The 25,983-nt window shown below is 39.8% G+C and overlaps 1 protein-coding gene and 1 long non-coding RNA gene across 3 annotated transcripts in view; one reads left to right on the top strand and one right to left on the bottom strand.

Moving 5' to 3' along the window:
- The first annotated feature begins 2,492 nt into the window (after nt 1–2,492).
- The window catches only part of trim108 (tripartite motif containing 108), a 36,184-nt gene continuing 12,693 nt past the window's right edge, over nt 2,493–25,983 (top strand). For both annotated transcript variants that reach the window (XM_049580342.1, XM_049580340.1), the window contains exon 1: nt 2,493–2,809. In XM_049580342.1, coding sequence (XP_049436299.1) covers nt 2,543–2,809 — 267 coding nt within the window. In that variant the 5' untranslated portion in view covers nt 2,493–2,542. The remainder of the gene's footprint in view (nt 2,810–25,983) is intronic.
- Nucleotides 20,539–22,005, bottom strand: LOC125891260 (uncharacterized). Its single transcript, XR_007449617.1, has 3 exons — nt 21,958–22,005; nt 21,788–21,871; nt 20,539–20,561 (listed from the first exon to the last, which is right to left on the bottom strand). It is a non-coding gene; the product is annotated as an uncharacterized LOC125891260 (long non-coding RNA).

Below are 25,983 nucleotides of genomic sequence, written 5' to 3'. Positions count from 1 at the left end.
ACATAACATACCTTCTGCTGTCAGAGAGTAGGTGAGATAATAACACACTGTTAAAATCCCCAAATGCGAGCCAGTAGGAACAGGAGGCCAAAAAACTGGGGAAACCATCTCATGGCGCACACATACACACACTCGTAGATGGTGAACTTAAGTTGGAACAGCAGGCAGGAACAGTTGTTGCGCACTGTGGCAGTATCAAATCTCATACAAATAAGAAGTCATCTGTCTCAAGTCAAAGTCATATCTCAAGTCATGAATACCAAGTCAAAGTCATGTCGAGTCTTTCATCAGTGTTGGTCATGCAATTCTCAAGTCATGTGACTCGAGCCCCCCCCCCCACCTCCGGCATATGGTGTTATTATCTGGCAAAAACACTCGGAATAACTACTACTGTGGGAGAAAGAGACATATCTCCAGTAATATCCGGCTTGTTTTAGACCTTATTGATTATGCATTCCTGTGCCCTGACGACAGTCTCATCCCCTTCCTGGACTTCTATAAAGCATCAAACAGCGTAGAACATTACTTTATATTTCAAACAATTGAACAGTTTGGATTTGGCGATTCTTTTGTAGAGCTGTCAGAACTATGTATTCCAAAGGCAACCGCTCCATCAGAATTAAGAGTGGGACTTCCTCGAGATTTGAATTACAGCGGGCATCTGGAAGGGCTGTCCTGCATCTCCCTACTTATTCATCCTGTGCACACTATTACTTTCCACTCATATAAAAAACAGTCCATTAGAGGGTATCTTCAACGCAGATAGAGAAATCATAATTAGCCAGTTGGCTGATGATACCATGCTATTTTTAAAAAATGCTACCCAAGTTCCCATTGCTATCCAAATGACAGATCTATTTTCTGCAGCTTCTGGACTTTGCTTAAACCTGAAGAAATGTGAGCTATCTCCTCTTAAAGACTGCGACACTACTCACATTTACAACATACCCATCAAAGCCAAGCCACATATCTCGGGATTACCATTATGAAGAATCAGATAGATAGATGTTCTGAAAACTAATCTGATTATTGATAAGAGGAGGAAAAACTTAATCAATGGCTTCAGATCTCGGAAAGGACGAATACTATTAACTAAGGCAGAGGGACTGTCTGGCCTTACCTATGCAGCTTTCCCCCGTCTGTCGACAAGCAGCTCTGATAAATTATTATTCAACTTTATTTAGAAGAACAAGACACACTATGTAAAAAAGAAAAAAGTCTTTGATTATGAACACTTATGATTCTGGTGGTCTAAATTTTCTTGATTTCACTATTCTTAATAATACATTTTAAGTCAATTGGTTAAAACAATTTCTAAATAGTCCCACATCCACTTGGAACTTCATACCTAAATTCATTTCATCTACCATTGGAGGTCTTGAATACATACATAGAGAAACTCCCCCTAATCCTGTCTAATTTTCATAAGCAAATGCTTTTGGCATGGTCATTGATTTATAAACATAACTTCTCCCCACATAAATGCAATCAGCACATCTGATAAAAATACATCCCTATACTTTCAATCATGGTTTAATAACATAATTTTAGTAATCCAGCTACTAAGTGATGATTAGCTGAGTTCCTCCAAACATTTGGTGTCCCTGTTACCCCAAAAGAGTTTGCCATTGTAATGGATGCTATTCCCTCTGGTATCCTAACTCTGCTAAGAGGGGCTGACAAGCTGGTCTGTTCACCATCTCTGGACCCCACATTAACTTCAGTGGGTCACAAATGCTTCTCTGTCACACCCAAAAACAATAATTATAATATCAGATCATAATTTCAGATGGACATCATCACTTGCCCCTCTGCTGTTCAATACTGGACTGGTCTTGTTGGTGACCTGAACTGGACAAGTGTGTGGAACCTCCCATACAGATACCTCCTCACAAACAATGTGAGGGAGGTGTCTTATAAATTAATTCATAGATACTACCCTGCCAAACATTTTGTGTTAAAATTTAAGAAAGATATTTGTGTGGACTGCTCATTGTGTGAGTCTGAACCTGAAACAATGTTGCAATTGTTTTGGCATTCCTCCTTTACTGCCACCTTCTGGACAGAAATACCCCAGTACATCATGGCCAAGATTGACTCTGATGTTTTTTTCTGTGCTAGAAGGATGTACTGTTCGGTCTCCACAACTACCAAAGCAAAAAACAGAAAGAACTGTATATAATAAATGTGTTGATCATCTTAGGGAAATATCATATTCATGAGGCCAAATTTACTCGTTCAAAACCTTCATTCATAGCTTTCGAAAAGGAGACTGAACAACACATCCAAAGCATATCTGACTCCAAAAAAAAAGGAAAGCTGCAAAAAACTTTTTATTTGTTCTCATCATTTGATATCTGTATTTGAACTGTTGTTATCTTCAATAAAGATAAAAAAATAATAATAATAATAAAAAAAAGACTACTGTGAGAGACACACAGGGTGTGGCTTTCTCTCACTCGCTTTCACAGGAAAGCGAAACTAACGGTTCAATATAACACCAAGTCATCAGGCTGGCAGAGCAAAGCCAAAAAAGTGAACCATGGCGTCTGCTTCCTACTCTGAAGATCTGACTTGTCCTATTTGTCTGACTATCTTCACTGATCCAGTGACTCTTCTGTGCGGACACTCTTTCTGCAGAGGATGTATTACAGATGCTCTGTGGTCACAGGAACTGTGTCCACAGTGTCGGACAGCTGTTCCAACAGAAATAAAATTTCTTCTAACCAGCCATATTTTGAAAAGCCTTGCTGAAAAGGCAAAAGAAGCAGAGAAGATAAAGACAGAGCCTGCGAAGGAGAAAGCAGAGGTATGTTAATGGTATTTATAAGGCAATGCAGTCGGTGTTTATGTGGCCAGTTAAGCGATGCAGATTTGGAAATTTTCGGGACTTTGCGCACATCATGTATATCCTGAATAGCACACACTTTGTAGCGCCATGTAGCCTAATGTGTCAGGCTTTAGTCTCATAGGCTACATGACATGATGCTGTCTGCCTGCGGTCAAATTTTACAATAAACTGTAAGCAGTGCAGCGTCAGACTCACAGTATCAGCTGTCTGACGTGCGTCATTATTTGTGGACAGTTATTGATATGACTTATGTCCTCTCACACAAAGAGGTTAAAAAGTGCACCACCCACCGTACTATGTAGAAATAAGCCTATTTAGTTGCGTAACTAATTCAGCATTTCAGGCCCTATAGGCTATGGGGTGCCATTTGTAAAGTGGCTCACGCTGAAAATAACATCAACATTTTGCCACATTTAGCTTCAAACAGTGTTTAAAAAAGTATTGTGAATTTTTTTAAACCTTTTTCACCTTCTACCACATTTACAGCAATATTTGTTAACTTAGAAATATATTAAATAGTTAAATCTAAATATTAAATGTGGCGCCTAAATGTTAAATGTTAAATCTAAACATCTAAGCTTAAACATTTCAAATTCACATTTCAAAAAAAAATAAACAACTTTTCCTCAAATAACTTAATTTTCGTTTTTCATTTCTCAAATTGATAATACTTTTACCTTTCTTGAATTAAAAAGCAATACGTTTTAAATTAAATAAAACAATTCAAGTTAACTACTTTATATTTGGCTTTATTTCCTAATAAACAACGGTTTTACTTTAAGCAGTATTTTCAATGTTCCAATAATTTGAAATACTATACACGGTATTAAACAATAAATTAAATTTACAACTAATTAAATAGGCTATTAAATACAAGTTTGCGCTGTCACACAATCGATAATTGAACAACCAGAGTAAATTACTCAAAGTGAATTAATGTGCGCAAGCTCCGTTAACATCTTATTTGATTAATGAAACACAGTGTCTGCTTTTACAATTCAACAATTTAACAACAATTATACAACAGTTAGTTCCGGCCCTGCAATCTGATTGGTCGAGAGACAGTAAAACCGTGACCGTATTGGAGTACAACATCACGATTATTTCACTGTGTATGTATCACTCCGCCTCACAGCTGATTGCAATCAACAATCAAATCAAAACTGACGGTTAGTGTCAGTTGGGTCAGCAGTTGCGTTGCAGGCTAATTAATTCATCCACTGTCAAACAGCCAAAAATATGGATTTATTTCCTAAAATAAGTTTTGAATTGAACTATGAATGGTCATGAGAGGAAGATGAGGGAGAGGAGAAGCTGAATCCATCTGAGCACACATCCAGGTTTGTCAGTGTTTCATCAGCGGAGCTCAATGACTTGTAGAAAAAGCAACATACTGTCAGATCAGAAGGCAGAGTCAGCTGTGCCTGTGAAGCGACAGTCCACCATGCAGTCACCACAGACTTATTTCACTGGCTGCACAATTAATGGAAATGTGCAGTTAAATGTGTATAAAGAGTAAGTGCCTGGCGCACCATGTCTACGTTACATAGCAACGATAACAGTGGAGTTGGAAGACAAATAAAATGCTTAAATTATCTATTTTGTCCTCATTTTTCAACATTTCTTAATCAGCCTTGCTTATTTACCTGTTGAACTGTGGTATCGTCACGGCTGTGATTAGGTTCGTTCGAGATGAACCAGGCATGCGCAGATTCGATCACCGGTGATCGGCGCACAATGCATGTCGGTTAGTTTTGTGTCCGACTTCATCCCGACTTGCTCTGACGTATTACAAAAGTGGACGGCGTTAAAGCCACGAGAGCGAGGCGGCCGCAGTTTTTAGAGCCACGCGGTGCGGTTGCTCTCCACCGACTGCACCGCCTGGCTCTCACCTGATCTAACAGCTGATTGGTTCAGATGTCGACTCAACAAGATGACGTTTTAGATAAACTACTCATTTTTGTTGTATTTTAGAGATTAAGATTGTATTTGTCTGACTTGAGGGTTTATTCTGTCAACAGAAAACATGTTGTGTGACTGATGGTGAGAACAAACTGATATATGGGTCTGATCACTTTTTTAATGAATTGACATCATTCCAGACAGGATGTAAGTGTGTCTGTGACTTCCTGTCCGACTTCACCGCAGCTCGCCTGCGGCCTCGTGTCTATGACCGGATCACAGCTGTGACGATATCACAGTACAACATCACTCCCTCTCGTGTGATATGGCTTAATCAACACATAAAGCCGTTGCGCAACACACGTTACCAAACAAATTTGATGCGGCACATGCTGGCACATAAAGCACAGGTATGGACGCACCGTCAAACTAAACATGGGATAGATACTCTCGAATTAAATGCAAGATTTTTTTTTTTTAAACAACTTTCCAGAGGGATCTGAGTTTGGAGTTTTACTTAGACTAAAATAAAAGTGTCCCAACAGCTCTGGTGGAGGTCATGTATGTAACATGATAATATTTAATTATGTTACTGCTGTTGTGCCATGTATGTAAATGTGCAGACACTTGTTGCTCTGTCAGGGCTGCACATAAGTATTAAACTCAGGGGAAAGAGTTGTCTTTATCTGTAACCTGTTTCATTACAGCCAGCATCACTGTATTATTTCAGCCTACATTCTTTTTATGCCTTGGCACACCAGCTGTGGCTGGAGGCATTTTGTTTTTGGGTTGTCCATCCCATTCTCATAAACACTATCTTAAGAAGGCATTAAGGGAATATCTTCAAATTTGGCACAAACGTCTACTGGGACCCAACGACAAACTGATTCAATTTTGGCAGTCAAAGGTCACTGTAGACTTGACATCCCTCTCATTCTCATGAAGGCAATGTCTCTGGAACACCTTGTGGGAATTTCCTCAAATTTGGCATAAACATCCATTTGGACTTAATAATGAACTGATGACACTGTGACCTCACAAAACATGTTTTTGGCCCAAACTCAAGAATTCATTTGCTAATTGTAACACAATTTCACAGAAATTTCTAACAGAATAGAATGATAGTGACAATGTTTTATATCCAAAAGGTCGAAGGTTAACTTCACTGTGATGTAATAAGGTTCTGCATAAACACTTTACTGGCCATTATTCAACGCCATTACTCAGGAACAAAGGGAGACATTTGGTCAGATACTGAATTGGTGACACTAATCTACCCATTTTTGTAACTGTGCTGATTGTATAGATCTTCTGTGCTGCCACGTTGCAGATGTGTGTGAAGCCTTGATGTTTTAGAATATGTAGCTTCTTTGCAGCAACATCCATATTTGAAGCACTGTCACAGCCTAAACAGTGATCCAGTTGGAACTTTTCTGGTTCACAGAGGCATACATGCTTTTTTAATACATATATGTTTTGTTTTTTTACAGGCAGCTGAGTTGTGCCCTGAGCATGAAGAAAAGCTGAAACTCTTTTGTGTCACAGATCAGCAGTTGGCTTGTATCATATGCCGAGATGGGGAGAGACATGAAGGACACAAGCTTAAACCAATCAAAGAAGCAGCTGCATCTGTGAGACAGGAGCTGGAGAAGGGGATGGAGAACCTTTGTGGTGATATCCTAGCTATAGAGAGCTTAGCCAACACACAGAGGCAAGAAATAAGAAAAACCAAAGCAAAGTCTGAGCAGCTGATGACCCAAATCCACAGACAGTTTGAGGAGATGCACCAGTTTCTGAAAGAGAGAAGATGAGATAAAGAATGAGCTGAAACTCAAAGAGCAAGATGATGTTGAGAAAATGAGCAAGAGCTTGAAGGTTATAGAAACAGCATTGTCTGAGCGCAGAGAGCTGGAGGCAAAGGTAACATCAGTTGTGAAAACTGAGGACTCAGAGAGGCTGTTAAAGAGATGGACTGAAGGGAACAGCAGGGTGACTGCTGAAGATTTAATCAAACCCAAAGCAAATGATCTCCAAGTGGTGGATAGCTCTCTCTCTCTGGGGCCTTATGAAAGCCACCTGCAGTTCTTTATGTGGAAGGAGATGCTTCAGGTGATTGAGCCCCGAGCAGAGCTGCTCTCACTCAAAAGCAACAGTGCAGATATAGCTGTGTCTGAAGATGGGCGGAGTTTGTTTAGTACACCCAAAAGCAACCAAGCTCCATCATGTTCCTCCTCTGGTTTTCGCACAAGATCACGGCCAGCCAGGGCCTCTGGTTTTGGCTCCTCAGGATTTGCTGAGCAATATGAGGACTTACCTTTTATGTCTGCCTTATTCACAAACCATGCATTTAGTGTCAATAAGTTCACTTCAGGGCAGCATTATTGGGAAGTAGAAGTTGGACACAGGGACTATTGGGAACTGGGGGTAAAAGATAATTTCCTGAAATATGATGGGCAACAATATTCCATCTGTAGTCCAAATAAAACCACCGAGCTAGGATTTAGAGACAGACGACGAAAGATTGGGGTTTACCTAAACTGTGCATTGGAAAAGCTCTCCTTCTATGATGCAGACAACATGAAGCACATTCACACTGTGAGCACAAGCCTCATGTCCACGCCACTGTCAGCGTATTTTCACATTGAAGTCACATCACCTGATCTTAACCCTCTGACGGTGTGCTGGTACTGAAGTCAAGATCATAGCAGTATGAAGTCAGTATCATAACAAGTACTAGTTGTAAGTGTTTTCAGCTTTTTCAAGAGCAGAAAATATCCAATAATTAGGAGGCTTCCAAGTTCCATATCGAATATATATAAAAACTTCTAACTGTGATCTTTTGCAGTGTATCAAATATTCTTATAGGTCTGTCTTCCTATCATTTCTATCATTGCAATGTAGGCTACATTATAGCCAGAATAAACGTTGGCATTGTACATTTTTGTAAGCCATGGATATGTAACCATTTTACTATATGTAGTGGATATATTGAAACTTCACGCCTTAAGCTTTTTTTTAACATTGCTGTGGTTAATGTGTGGTTATATTTAGGCACAAAAAAACACTTAATTATTTGGAAAAGATCGGGTTTTGCTGTCACAGTCAAACCTGGAAAAACCACCAGTCTTTCTAAAATCAACCAGTTTTGGTGACACAATTGCCACTTAAAAATGCTACAAATGTGCTGGTACTGAAGTCAAGATCAGTATCGTTTCAAGTACCAGCTGGGTTTTTTTTTTCAGCTTTGTCAGACACAGAAAATATACAAACATTAGGAATTTTCCAAGTTTCACATACAAGGAGATAAACAGAATGAATACATGAGCAAAATCTTCTAATTACATTATTTTTCTATTATATAATTTTATACGTCTGTGTGTGTGTATCATTTCTAGTATTGCTGATGTAGGCCACATTCTAGCCAAAACAAATGGCATTGGCATTTGAGTTTGTTTATTTAGGCTACAAATACAGCCAAAATAAATGTTGGCATTGTACATATCTGTAAGCCACATGCACATGATGTACATATACATATATATGTATATATATGATGTACATATACAGTATATATATATATATATATATATATGTATATATATATATATATATATATATATATATATATATATACATATATATATAGTTGCTCAAGTCTGTCCTAACTAGTCTTATGACATATAATCATTCTTATGCTTATAATCAAGTATAATTACAAACAGCTATGGTCACAGTTATATGATTCTCACAGCTAATAAAATATTTCAGAAAATATGTAACACTGCACTCAGTTACTCATGATAATTTAAATCTCACGCAGTTTTTATAAACGTTACAAAAAGTTATGTTATGTCACTTATGCACCTTCTAACCTCTTCAAAACATACAAATTATAAATCATGACATTTACTCATTATGTAGTGGTGAATCAGTAAAGGCCCAACTAAGGGTGAGAGTGGATCCACTCAGGGAGGGACGCAGGATGTATGGGTCAAAACAGGAAATCATTTCCACCAAACAGTGGGAGAGGCCAGTGCTTGGTCAGAAATTGAAAAACAGGAAACTCGGTGCTTTTCTAAGGGTGGATCACTCCTCACTCAAAGGAGGGAGCCAGGCAAATTACTGCCGAAGTTACCAAGCTCTGTCCTAGACTGTAACGACGTCTGTTAAAGCATGTGACATGTATAGCAGCAAGCTAGCTAGAATTAGTAGCTGCTGATGATAAGTGTTGTGCATCTGTATGTGTATGTGACCTGACCATGGCGATGTGGCACACACACATCTGGCTGTCTCATGGGCAAGCAAGGGATATGGCTTAAAAAGACCAACTAACAAAGTTAACTTCCAGGGACAGCACAGTTTGAGCAGCTTTTGAGGGGGGGATAACAACATGTCAGCTGGGTCATGGGTCAAGTAAAACCTTGTCTTTGTCTCTTTAGTTGCTTTCCAGGACAACTCGGTTTACTTGTAACAGTCATTTGTGGCAAATAAACGTGCATGAGGTGAACAATATCTCTGTCAGAGTTGTCTTTGTGTCCTTCTTTCGCAGTGGCCTACTGAGTTCATTTCAGTTCCATAAGTTAGAAAGACTAAAGGTTAGAGCCTAATTTGAAGGAAAACCACCACAATAAATACTTGTTTCAACAATGCCATGGTTAACGTGTGGCTATTTTTAGGCACAAAAACCATTTGGTTATGGTTAGGCAAAGATCATGTTCTGAAATAAAATACCCACTTTCAGTTGACCAAGAAATGTTTTTCTCACTAAAAAACAACACCAGCTGGAAATGTCACCAATGCTTTGCTGAAAAACAGCCAGTTTTTGTTGCACAGTCAGTGCTAGAATGCCACTGACGTCTTGCTAAGAAAACAGCCGGTTTTGGTTGCACAATCAGCGCTGGCATACCGCCAATGTCTTGCTGAAAAACAACTGGTTTTGGTGGCATATTTGCTACTGGAAATGCATCTGATGTCTTGCCAAAAAACACCCGGTACTGGTGGCACAATCAAGGTTAGAAATGCAGCAGTTGTCTCACTAAAAAACAATCAGTTAAGTTCCACTGATTGTCACACACCTGAGTGTGTGAAATTTGTTCTCCGCATTTGACCCATCCCCTGAGGGAGCGGTGAGCAGCAGCAGTGCCGCGCTCAGGAATCATGTGGTGATCTAACCCCCCAATTCCAACCCCTGATGCTGAGTGCCAAGCAGGGAGGAAATGGGTCCCATTTTTATAGTCTTTGTTATGACCCGGCCGGGGATCGAACCTACGACCTCCCAGTCTCAGGGCAGACACTCTACCACTAGGCCACTGAGCTTTGGTGAGTTTTGGTGGTACGATCTGGGATAAAAATGTTGCTAATGTCTTTTCAGGAAACAACCAGTTATGGTGGCACAATTGCCACTGGAAATGCTGTGTACATCATCATAAAACACCAGGTTTTTGTGGCACAATAATGACTGTAAAGGCAGAGAGTGTCGCTGGAAATAATTAGAATTTTGTTTTCTAAATTTGAATGGTGTGTTTTGTATTTGCAATCCTTGAATGTTGTGACTGCATTATTTGTGATTCCTTATGTTTTAATGTACTAAAGTAGCTGGACATGTGTCTGCCATCTGTGTGAGATATTCCACGCCTCTCTGTCACCACTGGAGGGTGGTGTTAGCATGTGTCACCAGACCTCAGCTGTGTGAGACTGGGGAAATGCAGTCGATCTCTGGCTCGATTTAATCAACTTTAAGTGAATAAAAACATCTATCTATCTATCTATCTATCTATCTATCTATCTATCTATCTATCTATTGTGACATCTTCATTTGAATATTCTCTTGTTTATGCTGTTTCGCTGAGACTCGTGAATCATGACCAAACATGGAGAGGCAGGGTTTAGTTTTTATGCACCACATATCTAGAATAAACTCCTCAAAAACTGTAAGTCTGCACCAACTATCACTTATTTTAAATCAAGGTTGAGGTCTTATCTGTTTGCTGCTGCCTTTTTAAAAATCAAATATTTATTCATTTCTTGCACTGCACTGTAATTTTTATTATTCAAACACTTTTATTGATTTTAATTGCAATGCAACTTCATTAAACTCCATTTTAGATATTCTTTTCTATCTTTGCACCTCTATTCTGTACTTTTGCTTTTTCTAATTGTGATTTGTTTAAAATTGTAAATCATTTAGTAATTAGTTTTACCTTTTATATATTTTTTTCTCTTTATTCTTTTATTATAAATCTATATGCTTCATTATGTTTTATATTTTATTGCTCTGTACAGCACTGTGAATTGCCCTGGAGTATGAAATGTGCTATACAAGTCAAGCTGTCTTGCCTTGCCAAAGAGCAGGACTGATGGTAGAGGTGATGTATCCCGCTGTAAGTAAGGGCTAGGGAGAGGACCTGGGCCTGGTACAGTTCACCAGTCAGCAGCCAGGGGGCAGCAGGTCACAGTGTCTGCTAACCCACAGCCAGAATGGAATCAGAGAGGTCAGTCAACTCTGTGCACCTGCTGAGCCACTAACTCACAGTGCAAAACGTCCACACACAGTGGAGGAACTTATAGCAAAAACATCAATTATTCGCTGGCTCCATCGTTTTTTCCCTTGTCTAACACTTATGTAACATTTTGGGTTTGGGACTGCTGGTCTTTACTGCTCTTTTTTTTAAACAAACAAACAAACAAACAAACAAACAAACAAACAAAAAAGAAAAGCCATGAGATTATTTATTTCATAAATGTTAACTCATATCAATGAATAAAGCAACACTTTAAAACACATCACATATATATTTTGTACTGTATTCATCATCATGACTCAAAATATCCTTAATTTGTTTGGCTCCTCAACAAAAACCAAAACAGAGCCTCTGCTTTCAGCTCCACAGAATTCTGCCAAACCACAGGCTTTGGTTTTGGCTCCTCAGGATTTTGCCAAACCACACCTTCTGGTTTCGGCTTCTCAGGATTCAGCCAAACCAAAGGCTTTGGTTTAGGCTCCTCAGCAGGATTTGGCCAAACCACACCCTCTGGTCAAGGCTCCTCAGGGTTGCTCCTCAGCATTTGGCCAAGTCAAAGCCTCTGGTTTTGGCCTGTCAATATGCCAAACCCAATCATCTGGTTTTTGCTCCTCAGCAGTTGGCCAAATCCAAGGCTCTGGGGTTGACTCCTCAAAATTTAGCCAAACCCCAGGCTTTGGTTCCAGCTCCATAAAAGAGCCTCTGGTTTCAGCTTCTCAGGATTTGGCCAAACCAGAGCTTCTGGTCTCAGCTTTATGGGATTCAGCCAAAACAGAGCCTTTGGTCTTGGCTCCTCAGGATTTTGCCAAACAAGAGCCTCTGGTTTCGACTCCTAAGGATTCCACCAAACCACAGGCCCTGGTTTCAGCTCAGTGGGATTTAGCCACACACATTCGGCCAAACCAGACCTTCTGGTTTTGGATCCTCATGATTCAGACAAACCAGAGCTTCTGGTTTTGTCTCATCAGGATTCTGCCAAACAAGAGCCTCCAGTTTCGACTCCTCAGGATTCCACCAAACCACAGGCCCTGGTTTCAGCTCATTGGGATTCAGCCACACCACAGACTAGTTCTGACTGGTCGGGATTCGGCCGAACCAGAGCTTCTGGTTTTGTCTCATCAAGATTCGGCTAAACCAGATCCTCTGGTTTTGGCACCTCAGGATTCAGCAAACCAGAGCCTTCAGTTTCAGCTCCTCAGGATTCCACCAAACCTGAGCCTTTGTGGCACATCTTTCAATCTTTGGGCTTCAAGTCAAAAGGATAAAGGTGAGTTGCAAGTCTTTTCTTATTTTGTTAAGGCAAGTCAAAATTGATCAAATTTGTGACTTGAGTCCAGATTCCCCATGCACACATTGCCAGTTCTTAACTATTGACACTGTTCTGAGTCAGGCTTGGATATAGCTCCTTTTCCACAGAGATCAGACTACAGTGTGCTTTGTAGTTTCTTCTTTATGCTGACTTTACATTTTTATACAGAACCAGACAACAGTGGTATAATGCTGCCCCAGTGTGTGATTTTAGACAGCATGCTGGCATCACAGAGGCAAAAGAGGCCTGATGGGTGTGACATGTAAAACAATAGCATCGGCCTCCCGTGTGACATATAACTTATGCAAAGGCCACGCTTTCTAAACAATAAAAATGGCATAACATGGCAATAACAATCATTTACCATCCCTGTTAAATGCCGGCTGATCCTACATTCTGCTTGGAGGGTAAATAGCTCCTGGACTTCACTGTCTCCTCAATCTGAAGACATTTTAGGGCCCCTGTTTTTCTTCTTTGAGTTAGCTGCTATCTGCTGCTACCTGCTTTTTAAATCCTCTGCAGTGATTCGCACACATAACACAGTTTCAAAATGTCAAACCATCCCGCCAATGGTCCTGTCCTCCTGGCTGTCCCTTTTACACTGACCTTGATTTGGTGCTATTACTACCTTTGCTGCGAGCTTAAAGATGAGACAACTCTGTTCCTTTATTCTGCGATTGTATTTGGCTTAATAAACATACAAACAAATACCAAACAAGATTAATGACATTTGATATAAATTTAATTCAAGACTTCAAATTTTGTACAGCACTGCATTGTTTGTTTGAGTGAGGGTATGCCAGAGTAGACTGTACCCATCCTCAAATGACATGAAACAAACATTGTTTTCCATCATGTTTTTAATTCTTTGAGATTTGACTGGTGCTTTATGAATTCGCCTATGTTGGTTTGTTGCATCCATGCAATTTAGTGACACCTATTTGGTGTATTAGCTCCACCCACTTTTCCATCTCAATTCCTATACTGACAGTGGATGTGAAGGTGTATTTATTCACATTTTCTTTTGCAGGTTTTCTGATAATTCAGTTAAAATTTACACAAAATTTGGATGGAAAATTGATGAATGACTTTAACAATATTGCCCCCTGTCTATCTCTTGTCCTGACTTCCTCTATGGTTCCTCATCACTTTGTATCTGTAAGGTATCCTCTCTCTTCCTGTTTAAGGATGTCATCTACCTTTTGTCCTAAACTTCATCATAGCAGGGTGAATAAAATGTTGCTCTGGCTGGTCAGGATGCAAGATCCAGGGTGGCCCTGTGCTGTATGCTCACAGCTTACGGACAGCCACATCCTTCTCTAACCTGTGTGCAAATCCTCCATGAGGGAACAAACTCCAGACTTTGCATTGGAGTGCTAAGAGCAGGACTGATGGACCACAGAGGTGATGTATCCTGCTGTAGGCAGAGACTGGGGAAAGGACCTGGGCCTGGTGCGGTTCACCAGTGAGCAGCAGGTGACATTGTCTGCTTAACCCTCAGCCAGAACAGAATCAGAGAAGTCAGTCAACTCTGTTGAGCCGCACACAGTGCAAACACATTCATGAAACATCAGTTTTTTGCTGCCTCCATTCTCTCTCAAGTGTGGAAATGCAGGGTTAGTCACCACACTGCCGACATTTTACTCCGTCCATCACTGCATGCTGTTTGATTACGTGATCAAAACACGCCGCTATTATTCAGCCTTGCTTTTCACTTATTCCACCGAATACCGAATGTGTGTTTTTTTGCAATATTCAGCCGAATATATTTGGTTACCGAATATTCGGTGCATCCCTATTTATCTCTTTTAACTTAAGCTTATATTGGAGTTATGCTATGTAGCATGTGAAATAGAGTATGGTGAATGTGCTAAGAAAGGTAGTATTGGCACGGTCTCTACCTGTAGCTCGCATGTACAGAGCCTGGGTTTGTTGAAGGTGGCAGTGCTGTTTGGGCTGAGAAAGCCATGCGTAAGTCAGTTGTGTTAGGAAAGGTAGAATCAGCACGGTCTCTACTTGGAGCTTGCATGTACGGAGCCTGGGTTTGGTTGAAGGTGGCAGTGCTGTTTGGGTTGAGAAAGCCATGCGTAAGTAAGGTAAAAGAGGTTATTGGGTTGGTGTGGGGAGCAGTGCGACCTGGCATTAGGGGAGTGTCTCTGGGACGCCAGAGATCACTGTCTAGCCTCCTGGGGTGTCGTGGGACCAACTAGACGAAACACTGGTGAAAGGAGGTTCCCACCCGATGACCCCAAAGACATGTTTATTATCACTGCTTACTGGTCTGTATAGTTAAGCCTTGCCATAATAGCTTATCATAGGGCTTAGGAGGTTATTCACTGTGCTGATCCTTTTTCTAGAGCACAAACTTCTTCTGTTTATTTGAATGAATTATTTCAACTGTAATAACTATGTTACAAAATGTTGTTTTTAGGATGTACACATTTTGAACATCATAGGTAAAGGCTAAAGAGAAAAACAATCAATATGGGCCTCAGTGGAAAAGTAAATTCACAAGCTAGCAAAGCTAACTAGTTAAGCTAGGTAGTTAGCTTGGAACATGTAGCAGCGGCAAAGCTGAGTGTGGGCAGACATTGTAAAATTATGAAGGAATGTTTGAACCCCACTGGACGACACTGCCACAGGCATCAAAATCCTGTCGTGAACTGATCTCTTGTGGTTGCAAAAGTGGTTGCAGAAAGCTCTGCAGGTGCAAGACAGCTGCTCTTCGGTGCACAGGCCTCTGCTTCTGTGAAGGAGAATGTAAGAGCTGACCATATATCTCATAACTCAAAGTACAAGGTAGGTGTTCTATTTATTTTGTACATTCACTTTACTGAAAATAATGAGTTTAACAATATCATCTGGCAAGATGATAAGATGATTAAAATATTTTCATTTTTTTGCTTTTTCAGGAGCAACAAAGGAAGCCAAGCCAAAGAGGAGGCTGTAAACTGTGAATGAGAAACTAATAAAATGTTTTAAAAAGCACATGTTCTGTTCTATTAGATTTTAATAAAGCTTTTTCCACTTTAATGTGCCTCTAAATTATATTTGTGGCACTAAAAACATGAAACAGCAGCTATAGACAAAGCATTCCATGCCAGTACCCACTGGCAGCCATTTTTGAAAATGGCTGCCACAGTCCTCAGAATTAAAATTTGCAGTGCCCCAATATCCAGATTCATTCAACATATATTCAGCAATGAGTGTACCAAATTTGGTGCTTTCATCACAAAATGATAGTTTAGCTATGCCGCCCCACTATTGGAACTTCATACCCAAATTCCTTTCATCTACCATTGGGGGTCTTGAATACATACATAGAGAAACTCCCCCTAATCCTGTCTAATTTTCAATAGCAAATGCTTTTGTCATGGTCATTAAATTATAAACATAACTTTTCCCCACATAAATGCAATCAGCACATCAGATAAAAATAAATCCTTATTCTTTCAATCATGGTTTATTCATTCATTCATTCATTCATTCATCTTCTAACCGCTTCATCCTCTTGAGGGTCGCGGGGGGGCTGGAGCCTATCCCAGCTGACATCAGGCGAGAGGCAGGGTACACCCTGGACAGGTCGCCAGACTATCACAGGGCTGACACATAGAGACAGACAACCATTCACGCTCACATTCACACATTCATGTAATTTCGAGTTATCAATTAACCTAGTCCCCAATCTGCGTGTCTTTGGACTGTGGGAGGAAGCCGGAGTGCCCGGAGAGAACCCACGCTGACACGGGGAGAACATGCAAACTCCGCACGGAAGGGCTCCCACGCCCGGGATCGAACCGGCAACCCTCTTGCTGTGAGGCGAGAGTGCTAACCACCACACCACCGTGCCACCCCAATCATGGTTTAATAACAACATAATTTTAGTAATCCAGCTATTCAGTGGTGATGGAAATTTGCTAAATTATTCTGAGTTCCTCCAAACATGTGGTGTCCCTGTTACCCCAAAAGAGTTTGCCATTGTAATGGATGCTATTCCCTCTGGTATCCTAACTCTGCTAAGAGGGGCTGACAAGCTGGTCTGTTCACCACCTCTGGACCCCACATTAACTTCAGTGGGTCACAAATGCTTCTCTGTCACACCCAAAAACAATAATTATAATATCAGATCATAATTTCAGATGGACATCATCACTTGCCCCTCTGCTGTTCAATACTGGACTGGTCTTGTTGGTGACCTGAACTGGACAAGTGTGTGGAACCTCCCATACAGATACCTCCTCACAAACAATGTGAGGAAGGTGTCTTATAAATTAATTCATAGATACTACCCTGCCAAACATTTTGTGTTAAAATTTAAGAAAGATATTTGTGTGGACTGCTCATTGTGTGAGTCTGAACCTGAAACAATGTTGCAATTGTTTTGGCATTCCTCCTTTACTGCCACCTTCTGGACAGAAATACCCCAGTACATCATGGCCAAGATTGACTCTGATGTTTTTTTCTGTGCTAGAAGGATGTACTGTTCGGTCTCCACAACTACCAAAGCAAAAAACAGAAAGAACTGTATATAATAAATGTGTTGATTATCTTAGGGAAATATCATATTCATGAGGCCAAATTTACTCGTTCAAAACCTTCATTCATAGCTTTCGAAAACAACTGAACAACACATCCAAAGCATATCTGACTCCAAAAAAACAAAGAAAGCTGCAAAAAAACTTTTTATTTCTTCTCATCATTTGATATCTGTATTTGAAATGTTGAAAAAAAAGACTACTACTGTGAGAGACACACAGGGTGTGGCTTTCTCCCAAGAGAGTCTGGCTGCAGACCTCCAGTGTGGGGTCGCTTCCGGTGCAGCCTCCAGTCTCAGGCCGGCTCCAGTCTCAGGCCGGGAAGTGCATGCAAGAAACTTCAAAATAAAATTGTTTAGACACAATAAACTTAAAAATAAAATCATGTAGACACTTCCGGTGGAAGCGCTATTGTCGCGCTTTTGTCGCTGATTTATATTTTATTAATCAACATTGTAACGTTAAAAACATTAATTTCTTAAATATGGCATACATGTTGATCTTGCCAAGTCTGTCTACGTAGCATGTAACATCGGTAAGCCTATCTATATCAGTGTAGCAACATATCGATTCAATACGTATGCCATCAACATTACTGCATTAACATTAATTCTGTCAATAGGGCATAAACTCTGTCCATGTAGCTTAGTGACGTCAGTTCATAGAAAAACATTAAACTTGTTGACTGGACAGTCAGAGCATAAAGCCTCTCTTCCTGTCTTTATCAAAAAACACACTTTTCATACATAATTGACCTTTGAAGAGTGTAACAATAGTTTAGTACGAACATCTGAATTTAATATGGAAAACGTATTTCATGACACAAGAAGCCTATGCATCTGCTTGTACTGTAAACCTGAAGATCTTTTGAAGAGATGAGGCTATATATTTTAACTATGCAAGCAATCTCAGCAGACATGTGGAGGGCAGGAGTAGTTACTTAAAACCATATCAACATATAAACATAATTAGTCTCTGCTCTTTATATTTTATATATAATATTTATCGTGTTAAATACATTATTTTATTGTGTGCTATTTCTGTATATGGTTCCACCTAACTCTTATACATAATACACCTGAAGGTCTTTAGAAGACATATAGGCCAATCAAATTTTTTACTATGCTTAAATATATAACAATGTCAGCATACGTGAAGGGCAAGACTAGTTAAAACTATTTATTATCTTAAAATGCATTAACTTACCTGTTTTCTTCATGGTATAATAATCAACGTAAATTATTTGGTGTTTGATTAAAAAACCACACATAAAATGACAAAATGATCAAACAATCAGTTGCCCTTTATTTAGCACAGCAACAACAGTAGTGCCCTACAAGGCCATCAATCATCAATTTGACATCAGAAAGTATGTCAAGTAGCCTTGTTTATCACTCATCTCCTCTCAAAATGTCCATGTCTTCAATTTTGGAGAACAGAAATTTGAACGGCTCCAAGATGCCTTCCCTTTCCTGGTCATCCATGTCCGCACTTTCCTAATCAAACCCAAAGTCTGGCATAATGCTGTGCAGCCTCTGCCAGTTTCTCCTCTCCCATCTGGACTGCATCGGGCAACTCCACCTTGCCTGAAAACAAATGCTGGTTTGTTTCCACCCATTCTGCTGGGTCCGTGTACTTTGCGGCCATTTGTTATTTGTTTTGAAGTAGGTAAACAAAAAATGGGAAACGAGTCGTCTCCCATTTCTCGTTTGGAAATTGGAAATCGAAAAACGAAAAAGAAGTCTTTATCTGATTTTCTATTATGCGTTTATTAACCACAAGTTGGGAAATAAAATACGACTGTAATTCTTTTAATCAAACTTGCTTTGCCTTAACCCGGAAACCATTCTTATTCTTATTCTTCTCCTTATTCTGTTTTCAATGGCAGACTAGACTACGGGGCATTGCTGCCCCCTGTTGATATTACTGGTTTGCCACACTTGTGCTGTGCCCAGTTACAGCAGCCTACAAGCATGCTGTGTCAACAAATCAGCTCAGACACTGTTAGAAATGTAGTATCTTTCACTAAGAAGGAGTTGTAAGATCGAGCTGACCCACTCTTAACAGTAGGACCGCCAGGATTACAGCGCCCCTCCAAGCACCGCAACGGTCTGCCAGACCGTCATATGTAACTTCATTGTCTGCCCGTGTGCTCAGAACCACACAAAAAAATGCATTTTTGAGTAATTTCTGAGAAGTTATTATAAAATAAAAAAATATTACAGACTATAGAATAGGACTGATGTCTCCAACGTCTCATGTCAATTAATTAACACTATTTGTCAGCTTTTTATAATGCCCTTTTTTCTTTGCTGCTGCACTGTGTCTCCAGTTGAAAGTGGTGATTTGGTAAATACATTCTACAATAATAAAATTAGATTAACTTTTGGTCTATAATATTGTTGCCTATATTACGCATTTTAATAAAAAAAACAAAAAAAAAAACGTAAGAATAAAAGAAATAAAGACCGAAATAATTGGAGGAAACTTTCTTTTATTGATACTGAAAAATGAAACATTGTGGTAATAGTATTCTCAAAGGAAAAGCACACCCAACTTGGGTTATTCCTGTGTTCCCAGAGTCCAAGTTTCTCTAGCCTGAACGCTCCCCCAGGCTGTGTTTTCACTTAATACAACATGTGCCATTGTAGAAACTTAACAAAAAGCCCCTCTGTCCCTCTGTGCATTCCAGTGGGGGGTACTTCTAAACTAACCTACAGTACCCATTTCACACACCCAAAAATCTGACCTCAGTGATGTCATCCATCCTCCGCTTCTTCAGTTTGAAGACTGGTGACACCTCATCTCGCAGGATGGCCTTTGAAGTGTCTGTCCAGTGGGCAAACATTTTGCCATGGCTCAAATAAAAAGAGTTAAAGAAAAAAATAAACATCTTATAGGTATAACAGAGATAAAGTGTTAACATTTCCAAGTCAATTAAATGTCGACATTTTTGTGCTCTCACCTTCCAAGGTCAAAGTTCTCCATTAGCATAACACACCACCATTTTGCAAAGCTGGCATGTCCACCTGAAGAAGGAAAAAAATAATTACCACTGTACATGTATGTCAGATTAAATGTTATTAAGGGATTTTGAGTTTAATTTGAATGAGCGGGTCAACTTACAACAGTGAAATCATAAGGGGCATCCAGTACGGTGTAAAGGGCATACAATGAATAAAACATTAATAATTTTATGTTAATATCTTGTAAGCACACAGAATTTAATAAGACCAGTAATGTCTCCTACCATCAACATGAAGATGCCACAGTCATTTCCGTACAGCTGACTTGGAAACCCCTAGGATGTAAGAAAAAGATCAGTTGATGGATGATTTTACAGTACTGTTAAATATAAATTACAAATAGTGTATACCATTACCTCTATTTCCAAACCAGTGGTCTCCTTCCACTGTCCAGGACTTGTTGACTGGGAAAGGTTTCTAAAATTGAAAAGAAAGCTGCATTAAGAATTAACTATGTGGCTATTAAAATGATAAGGTTGTCTTTCACGCACAACACACATCATGCAAGCAATTCTGTAAGGAACAAACCTTTCCATGCGGTCACACACACATATACACACACACACACACACACACACACAGACACACAGACACACAGACACACACACACACACACACACACACACACACACACACACTCAGCAGGTTTTTATGGTGCCAGTTTATGAACTCTATTTTTAATGTTACGTTATGCTGTTAAACTGTATAATTCTAAAACATTTTTGGTACTTGATGCACAAAACTGCAGTTATATTCAGGTTGCACCGTAAAAAGGCTACTGCACAGATCAGAACGTGATCCGGTGAAAAAACAACGTAAGACTGGGCAATATGTTGATATTGTGATAAGAGATTAGAAATTGTCTCGGATTTTGGATATCGTAATCATGGGATTTGGTTTTGCCATATCGCTCAGCCCTACAACAAAGCTTTTCAGAATGGTATAGGAACATGAACACCAGTTAGAACCAAAATGTAAGTGTTCGTTAGTGGCAGCAATTCTCTCATTTCCTGATCATCAAATCCAAATTGTACATGTGCACATTTGGAATCCAGAAAGAATATCTCTCTCTGTGTTGGCTTCAAAACCTATAATTGCAGTTAATGACATTTCACCTCAACATTGTGTGAGAGGTTAATACAACACAACACAACACAACACAACAAAACACTACAATAAAGTATATACCCATTTTAAGAACCGTTGATAGTTTAGAAATGTGCCTCATGGAATTAAAAAAGCAATGAGGACCAAAATTAATTAAGGCAGCTGTGTCTCAGGAGGTATGGTGGCTGTTGGGGAACCGGAAAATTCAATCCCAAACTCATCCTGGCTTCATGTCGAAGTGTTCTTGAGCAAGACACTGAACTCCTAACTGTTCCTGATGAGGCAGGATCTTGCATGGTTGCCTCCACCATAGAAGTTTGAGTACGTGGGTGAGTTGTAAGTTATAAAGACTGAAGACCATTTATGTCACAGGTAACATCAGTACTTACAGACAACAGGAAATGTCCAGGTTTCCACACAGGGATAACAATAGCATCTCTCATGTAAACATCTCTCTAATAAAAAAGAAACATTTAAAAAATACAAAAAATATAATCTAAAATATAATCTAAATTGAATCCAGTAGGTATACTTACAGGTAAACTTGAGAATGGGTTGCATGCAGTTGGGTGTCGCCATGCTGGAAGAACATACAAATCAGCCACAGAAATGCACTTCCCCTGCGGAATATATTGCAAATGTAAACCTAGGCACCTAAACAGTATGTAAAAGAGATAAAAGCATATTTTGAAATCAAACTTCATACCTTTGATTGAGCAATTCGTTCGATAAGCTCAAAGCATGTGTTTCCTACCTGCAAAAAAGAAAAAAGTTTCACTTGGCAGCCTTAAAGGGACAGTTAGACATTTTGGCAAATTCGCCTATTGCCGTAATCCCTACAGTCATATGGGTAGGTACATTACCTTTAATTATCAGTGCCTGTTATTCTGAGATTGGTGGGGTCAGAGCTGAGGCAGAGCTGCCTGCTGCTCAGCGCATAAAATGGAGGTGAACGGTACAGGTCCCTCTCTCCCTCAAAACTAATCAAATACACCATCAAATGACTCCAAAACACTCTAGTGGACAACTTGTAGCTAACACATTCACCACACTATGAAATAATAATGTAATATTACGAGACAGAGTTGTTTTGAAGCCAAATGCACAGCCGGAACTGTATGACACAATGAGACAGAAAGAGAGACAGAGAGACAGAGAGAGATGCAGGACAGACGGTAATGACAGTAGCTTACAACAACATTAATGATGTGATGAAGTAATGATATAATAATATTATAAATATAATTCTGGTTATTATGGTACAATATGTTGAAAGTAAATATTAATATCTGATAGTATATGTATGTGACGATAATCATATGTGTATAATAACAGTAGAAGTATGACTAATGATAACAGCAGCAGCAGGAGGCATCTGGCAGAACCACGGCAGCAGCACAACCACACACATCACACTATCCAGGCACTATCCAAGTTAACCTGCGAGACAGTGGAGCACAAAGGCTCCAGAGAAGAAGCTAAGTTAGTGACATGCAGTACGGCCGAGTTAGCAAGATGTAGTAACAGGACACGAGAGAGAGAGAGAGAGAGAGAGCGCCCGGTGTATTATAGGAGGTCCCCCGGCAGACTAGGCCTAAGTCAGCCTAACTAGGGGCTGGTACAAGGCAAGCCTGAGCCAGCCCTAACTATAAACTTTATCAAAGAGGAAAGTCTTAAAGGAATACTCAGACGATTTGGGAGTTATGCCCTTTCTCTATCATTTTCATATTGAGATAACATGATCGATATCTTTCTTGTGTCTGTACGTCCAGTGCCTGGGTCTCAGTGGTTAGCATTGCACTTATAGGGGGTCAGTACCCTACATAGTAAAAGTGAACAAATAAACTTTAAAGAAACCCTGAAGCTGGCATTTCTGCATGTGCATTTAAAATAAACATGTTTAAACATTAATTCAAAAAACGAGAATCCTTTTTAATCGTTTTAGAAGAAGTTTGATAAATGAAACTATAGTGTGTTTACGTCCTGTGCGGAAGGATACACCGATGAGCAACAGCTGCAGCTGGCTCTGGGACAAGTACGCTAGGTTACTAAAACCAAACAAAGAGACAACATGGACGATCATAAAGCGATATTACTCACTCGACTGAAAGCTGTCCATCAGCTCCTGCAGGCCTGGGGCGTTTTTTCCAGTTTACCTTAGGAACATGAAAAAATGTTTCAGTCACACCAGGATTAGTGATTGCTGCAAAGTTTTCACTCCTTGTGATGCACTCTCTGCGGCGGTTTTACTCCTGATGATATATCTCTAGCGTCCCCAACGATGGTAGCACCGAATCCCATTCTGTGCAGCAAAATGATTCCACCTCCGTAGGCATAGGTTGGCAAGCCCCGCAGCTACACCACCAATCCTCCCCTGACGTCCGTCCCCCCTCAGCCCCTTGCTGTTCCACTGCCTGGGAAGATTCAGCCTCTCTTCTCGTCCGCTCAGCATCCAACACCTGGAGTTCCTCATCTGTATACTCCGGCTCAAACAGGTATGGCTCTGCAGCTACTATAGTCCGGAGAGATATTGCTAGGCTAAATAAACAACTGAGTTTTGTTTACAGGCTACGTCTGTGCCTGTGCCTGCTCACCAGTGTATCCCTCCGTGGATCACAGTGCAGGACGTACTGACCCCCTAGAAGCGCCATGCTTACCGCTGAGACCCAACCACTGGACGTACAGACATAAAAAAAGATATCGATCATGTTGTCTCAATATGAAAATGATAGAGAAAGTGCATAACTCTCAAATCGTCAGAGTATTCTTTTAAGTCTAGTCTTAAATGTGGAGACGGTGTCTGCCTCCCGGACCGCAACAGGAAGATGATTCCACAGGAGAGGAGCCTGATAGCTGAAATTCCACTGTTTAATGATTAATCAATTTATGATTGAAGATGTCTGTGTGTTTTGTGCCAGGGTGCAGTCACAAGCGAGCGAAGCTATGACGTCACATATGCGACACCCTCCTGTGTAGTTTTTCTAATTACATTTTTTTCAAAAGCTTAGATCTCAACAGTTTTACCACAAAGTATGACTTTCTTGACCTTAAAATTTATGTTTTAAATTCATTAACAACATATTTAGATTTCATGTCACAACTCAAATGGGAACAAAAGATAATATTGCTCTCCCCATTCACTGCCATTCATATTTTTTCCGATCTAAGGTCCCATGAGCTCTACCGGAAGGGGCGTGACTTCGGCACTCTATAAGGGTGGGGAAGTTTGGGGAACTCCAGCCCAGGCTGCTAAAGCCTGATAACACCAGTATGAATCACACCCAAGGTGGCTCGAAAAGATTACACAGTTAAGATGTGACACAACGAAAAGTACACAGCTAAGACGTGACTCAGCAAAAATTACACGGTTAAGATATGACTCAGCAGAATGAGAGAACCCTGCCATCAGTGGGCTCAAGTAGGAAGGGCTAAAAGAAAAAGGTGGAGAATCACCAGAGTCTTCACCAGCACAAAAGGGAGACCGCAGAGAGTGAAACTTCAGTCTTGTTCTGGACAACCTGATCTCACAGAAATACGTGAAATGAACATGACCTCTTAACACCGCATTCCGTGGTGGCAGCACGTAATGGTTTGAAATTACGTGCCAGTACCACGGAAACAATGTCAATGTAAAGTCAATCAGGATCCTTTTTCGTGGTGTCCACACAGATTCCCTGATTCAATAACGTCCTATAAACACACAAAAACATGGAAGTGTTCTTGATATTAAAATGGCAAATATATTCCTCTGTCATAATTTCGCACCAATAATAATAATGATAATAATAACATGATAGTTCGGCTGTACTATATTCATTTTTGATTTGATATAGGGCTATTCAAATATTCAGTCCCAAAAATGCCATTTCGACAGTACTAGCTAAATTATCTGAAATTAACCATCATCCTTACTTTTTCTTAACATATTTCATCTAGATGCAGTGTCATTACTAGTTCAGCTTTACTAGACATTTGATATATTCAGTAGATGTATCTTTTTACGACTCTATTTTACACCAAGCTGCAAAAAACCTACCGTCCCATTTTTAGAGTACTATCTAAAATATCTGAAATTAGCCAACATCCTTGCTTTTTTCTTAATGTAGTTCATCTAGATGCAGTGTCATTACCGGTTCAGCTTTACTAGATATTAGATATATTCAGTAGATGTATCTTTTTATGACCTTATTTTACAACTCTATTTTACAAGCCGCAAACAAACCTACTGTCCTAAAAACCCTGTTTCTAGCGTGTTAGCTAAAATATCAAAAATTAGCCCACATCTGTACTTTCCCTTAACATGGTTCATCTAGGTGCAGTGTAATAACTAGTTCGGCTTTACTAGATATCAGATATATTCAGTAGATATCTTTTTACAACCCTATTTAGAACCCTACTTTGCAAATCAGAAGAACTACAACTATGTTGCTGATATGTATCAAACTGCATGGCGCAGTCCCAGGGAATTGTAGTTTTTAAAAAATTTAAGTGTTTTTCATAGATTTGGAAGTTGTAAATACTGAATTGAGAGTATACTGTGGACTTTAGGGGATGGTAAACACACTTGTGTAATCAGATTTTAAATATCTAATTTCTAAATGGGTGAAAATTAATTTTATCCATATTTTATCCATATCTGACAGCACCCTCAGTTGTTGACTACACTCACATGATAGCTGAGGTCAAGAGCTCTCTATAACAGTTGGTCCCATGTCCGTACCCCCTTTTGTTG

Source organism: Epinephelus fuscoguttatus, linkage group LG7, assembly GCF_011397635.1.
Source record: "Epinephelus fuscoguttatus linkage group LG7, E.fuscoguttatus.final_Chr_v1".
Lineage (NCBI taxonomy): Eukaryota > Metazoa > Chordata > Actinopteri > Perciformes > Serranidae > Epinephelus > Epinephelus fuscoguttatus.
Note: the sequence above shows the minus strand (reverse complement) of the source record. Positions and strands in the feature narration are given on the sequence as shown.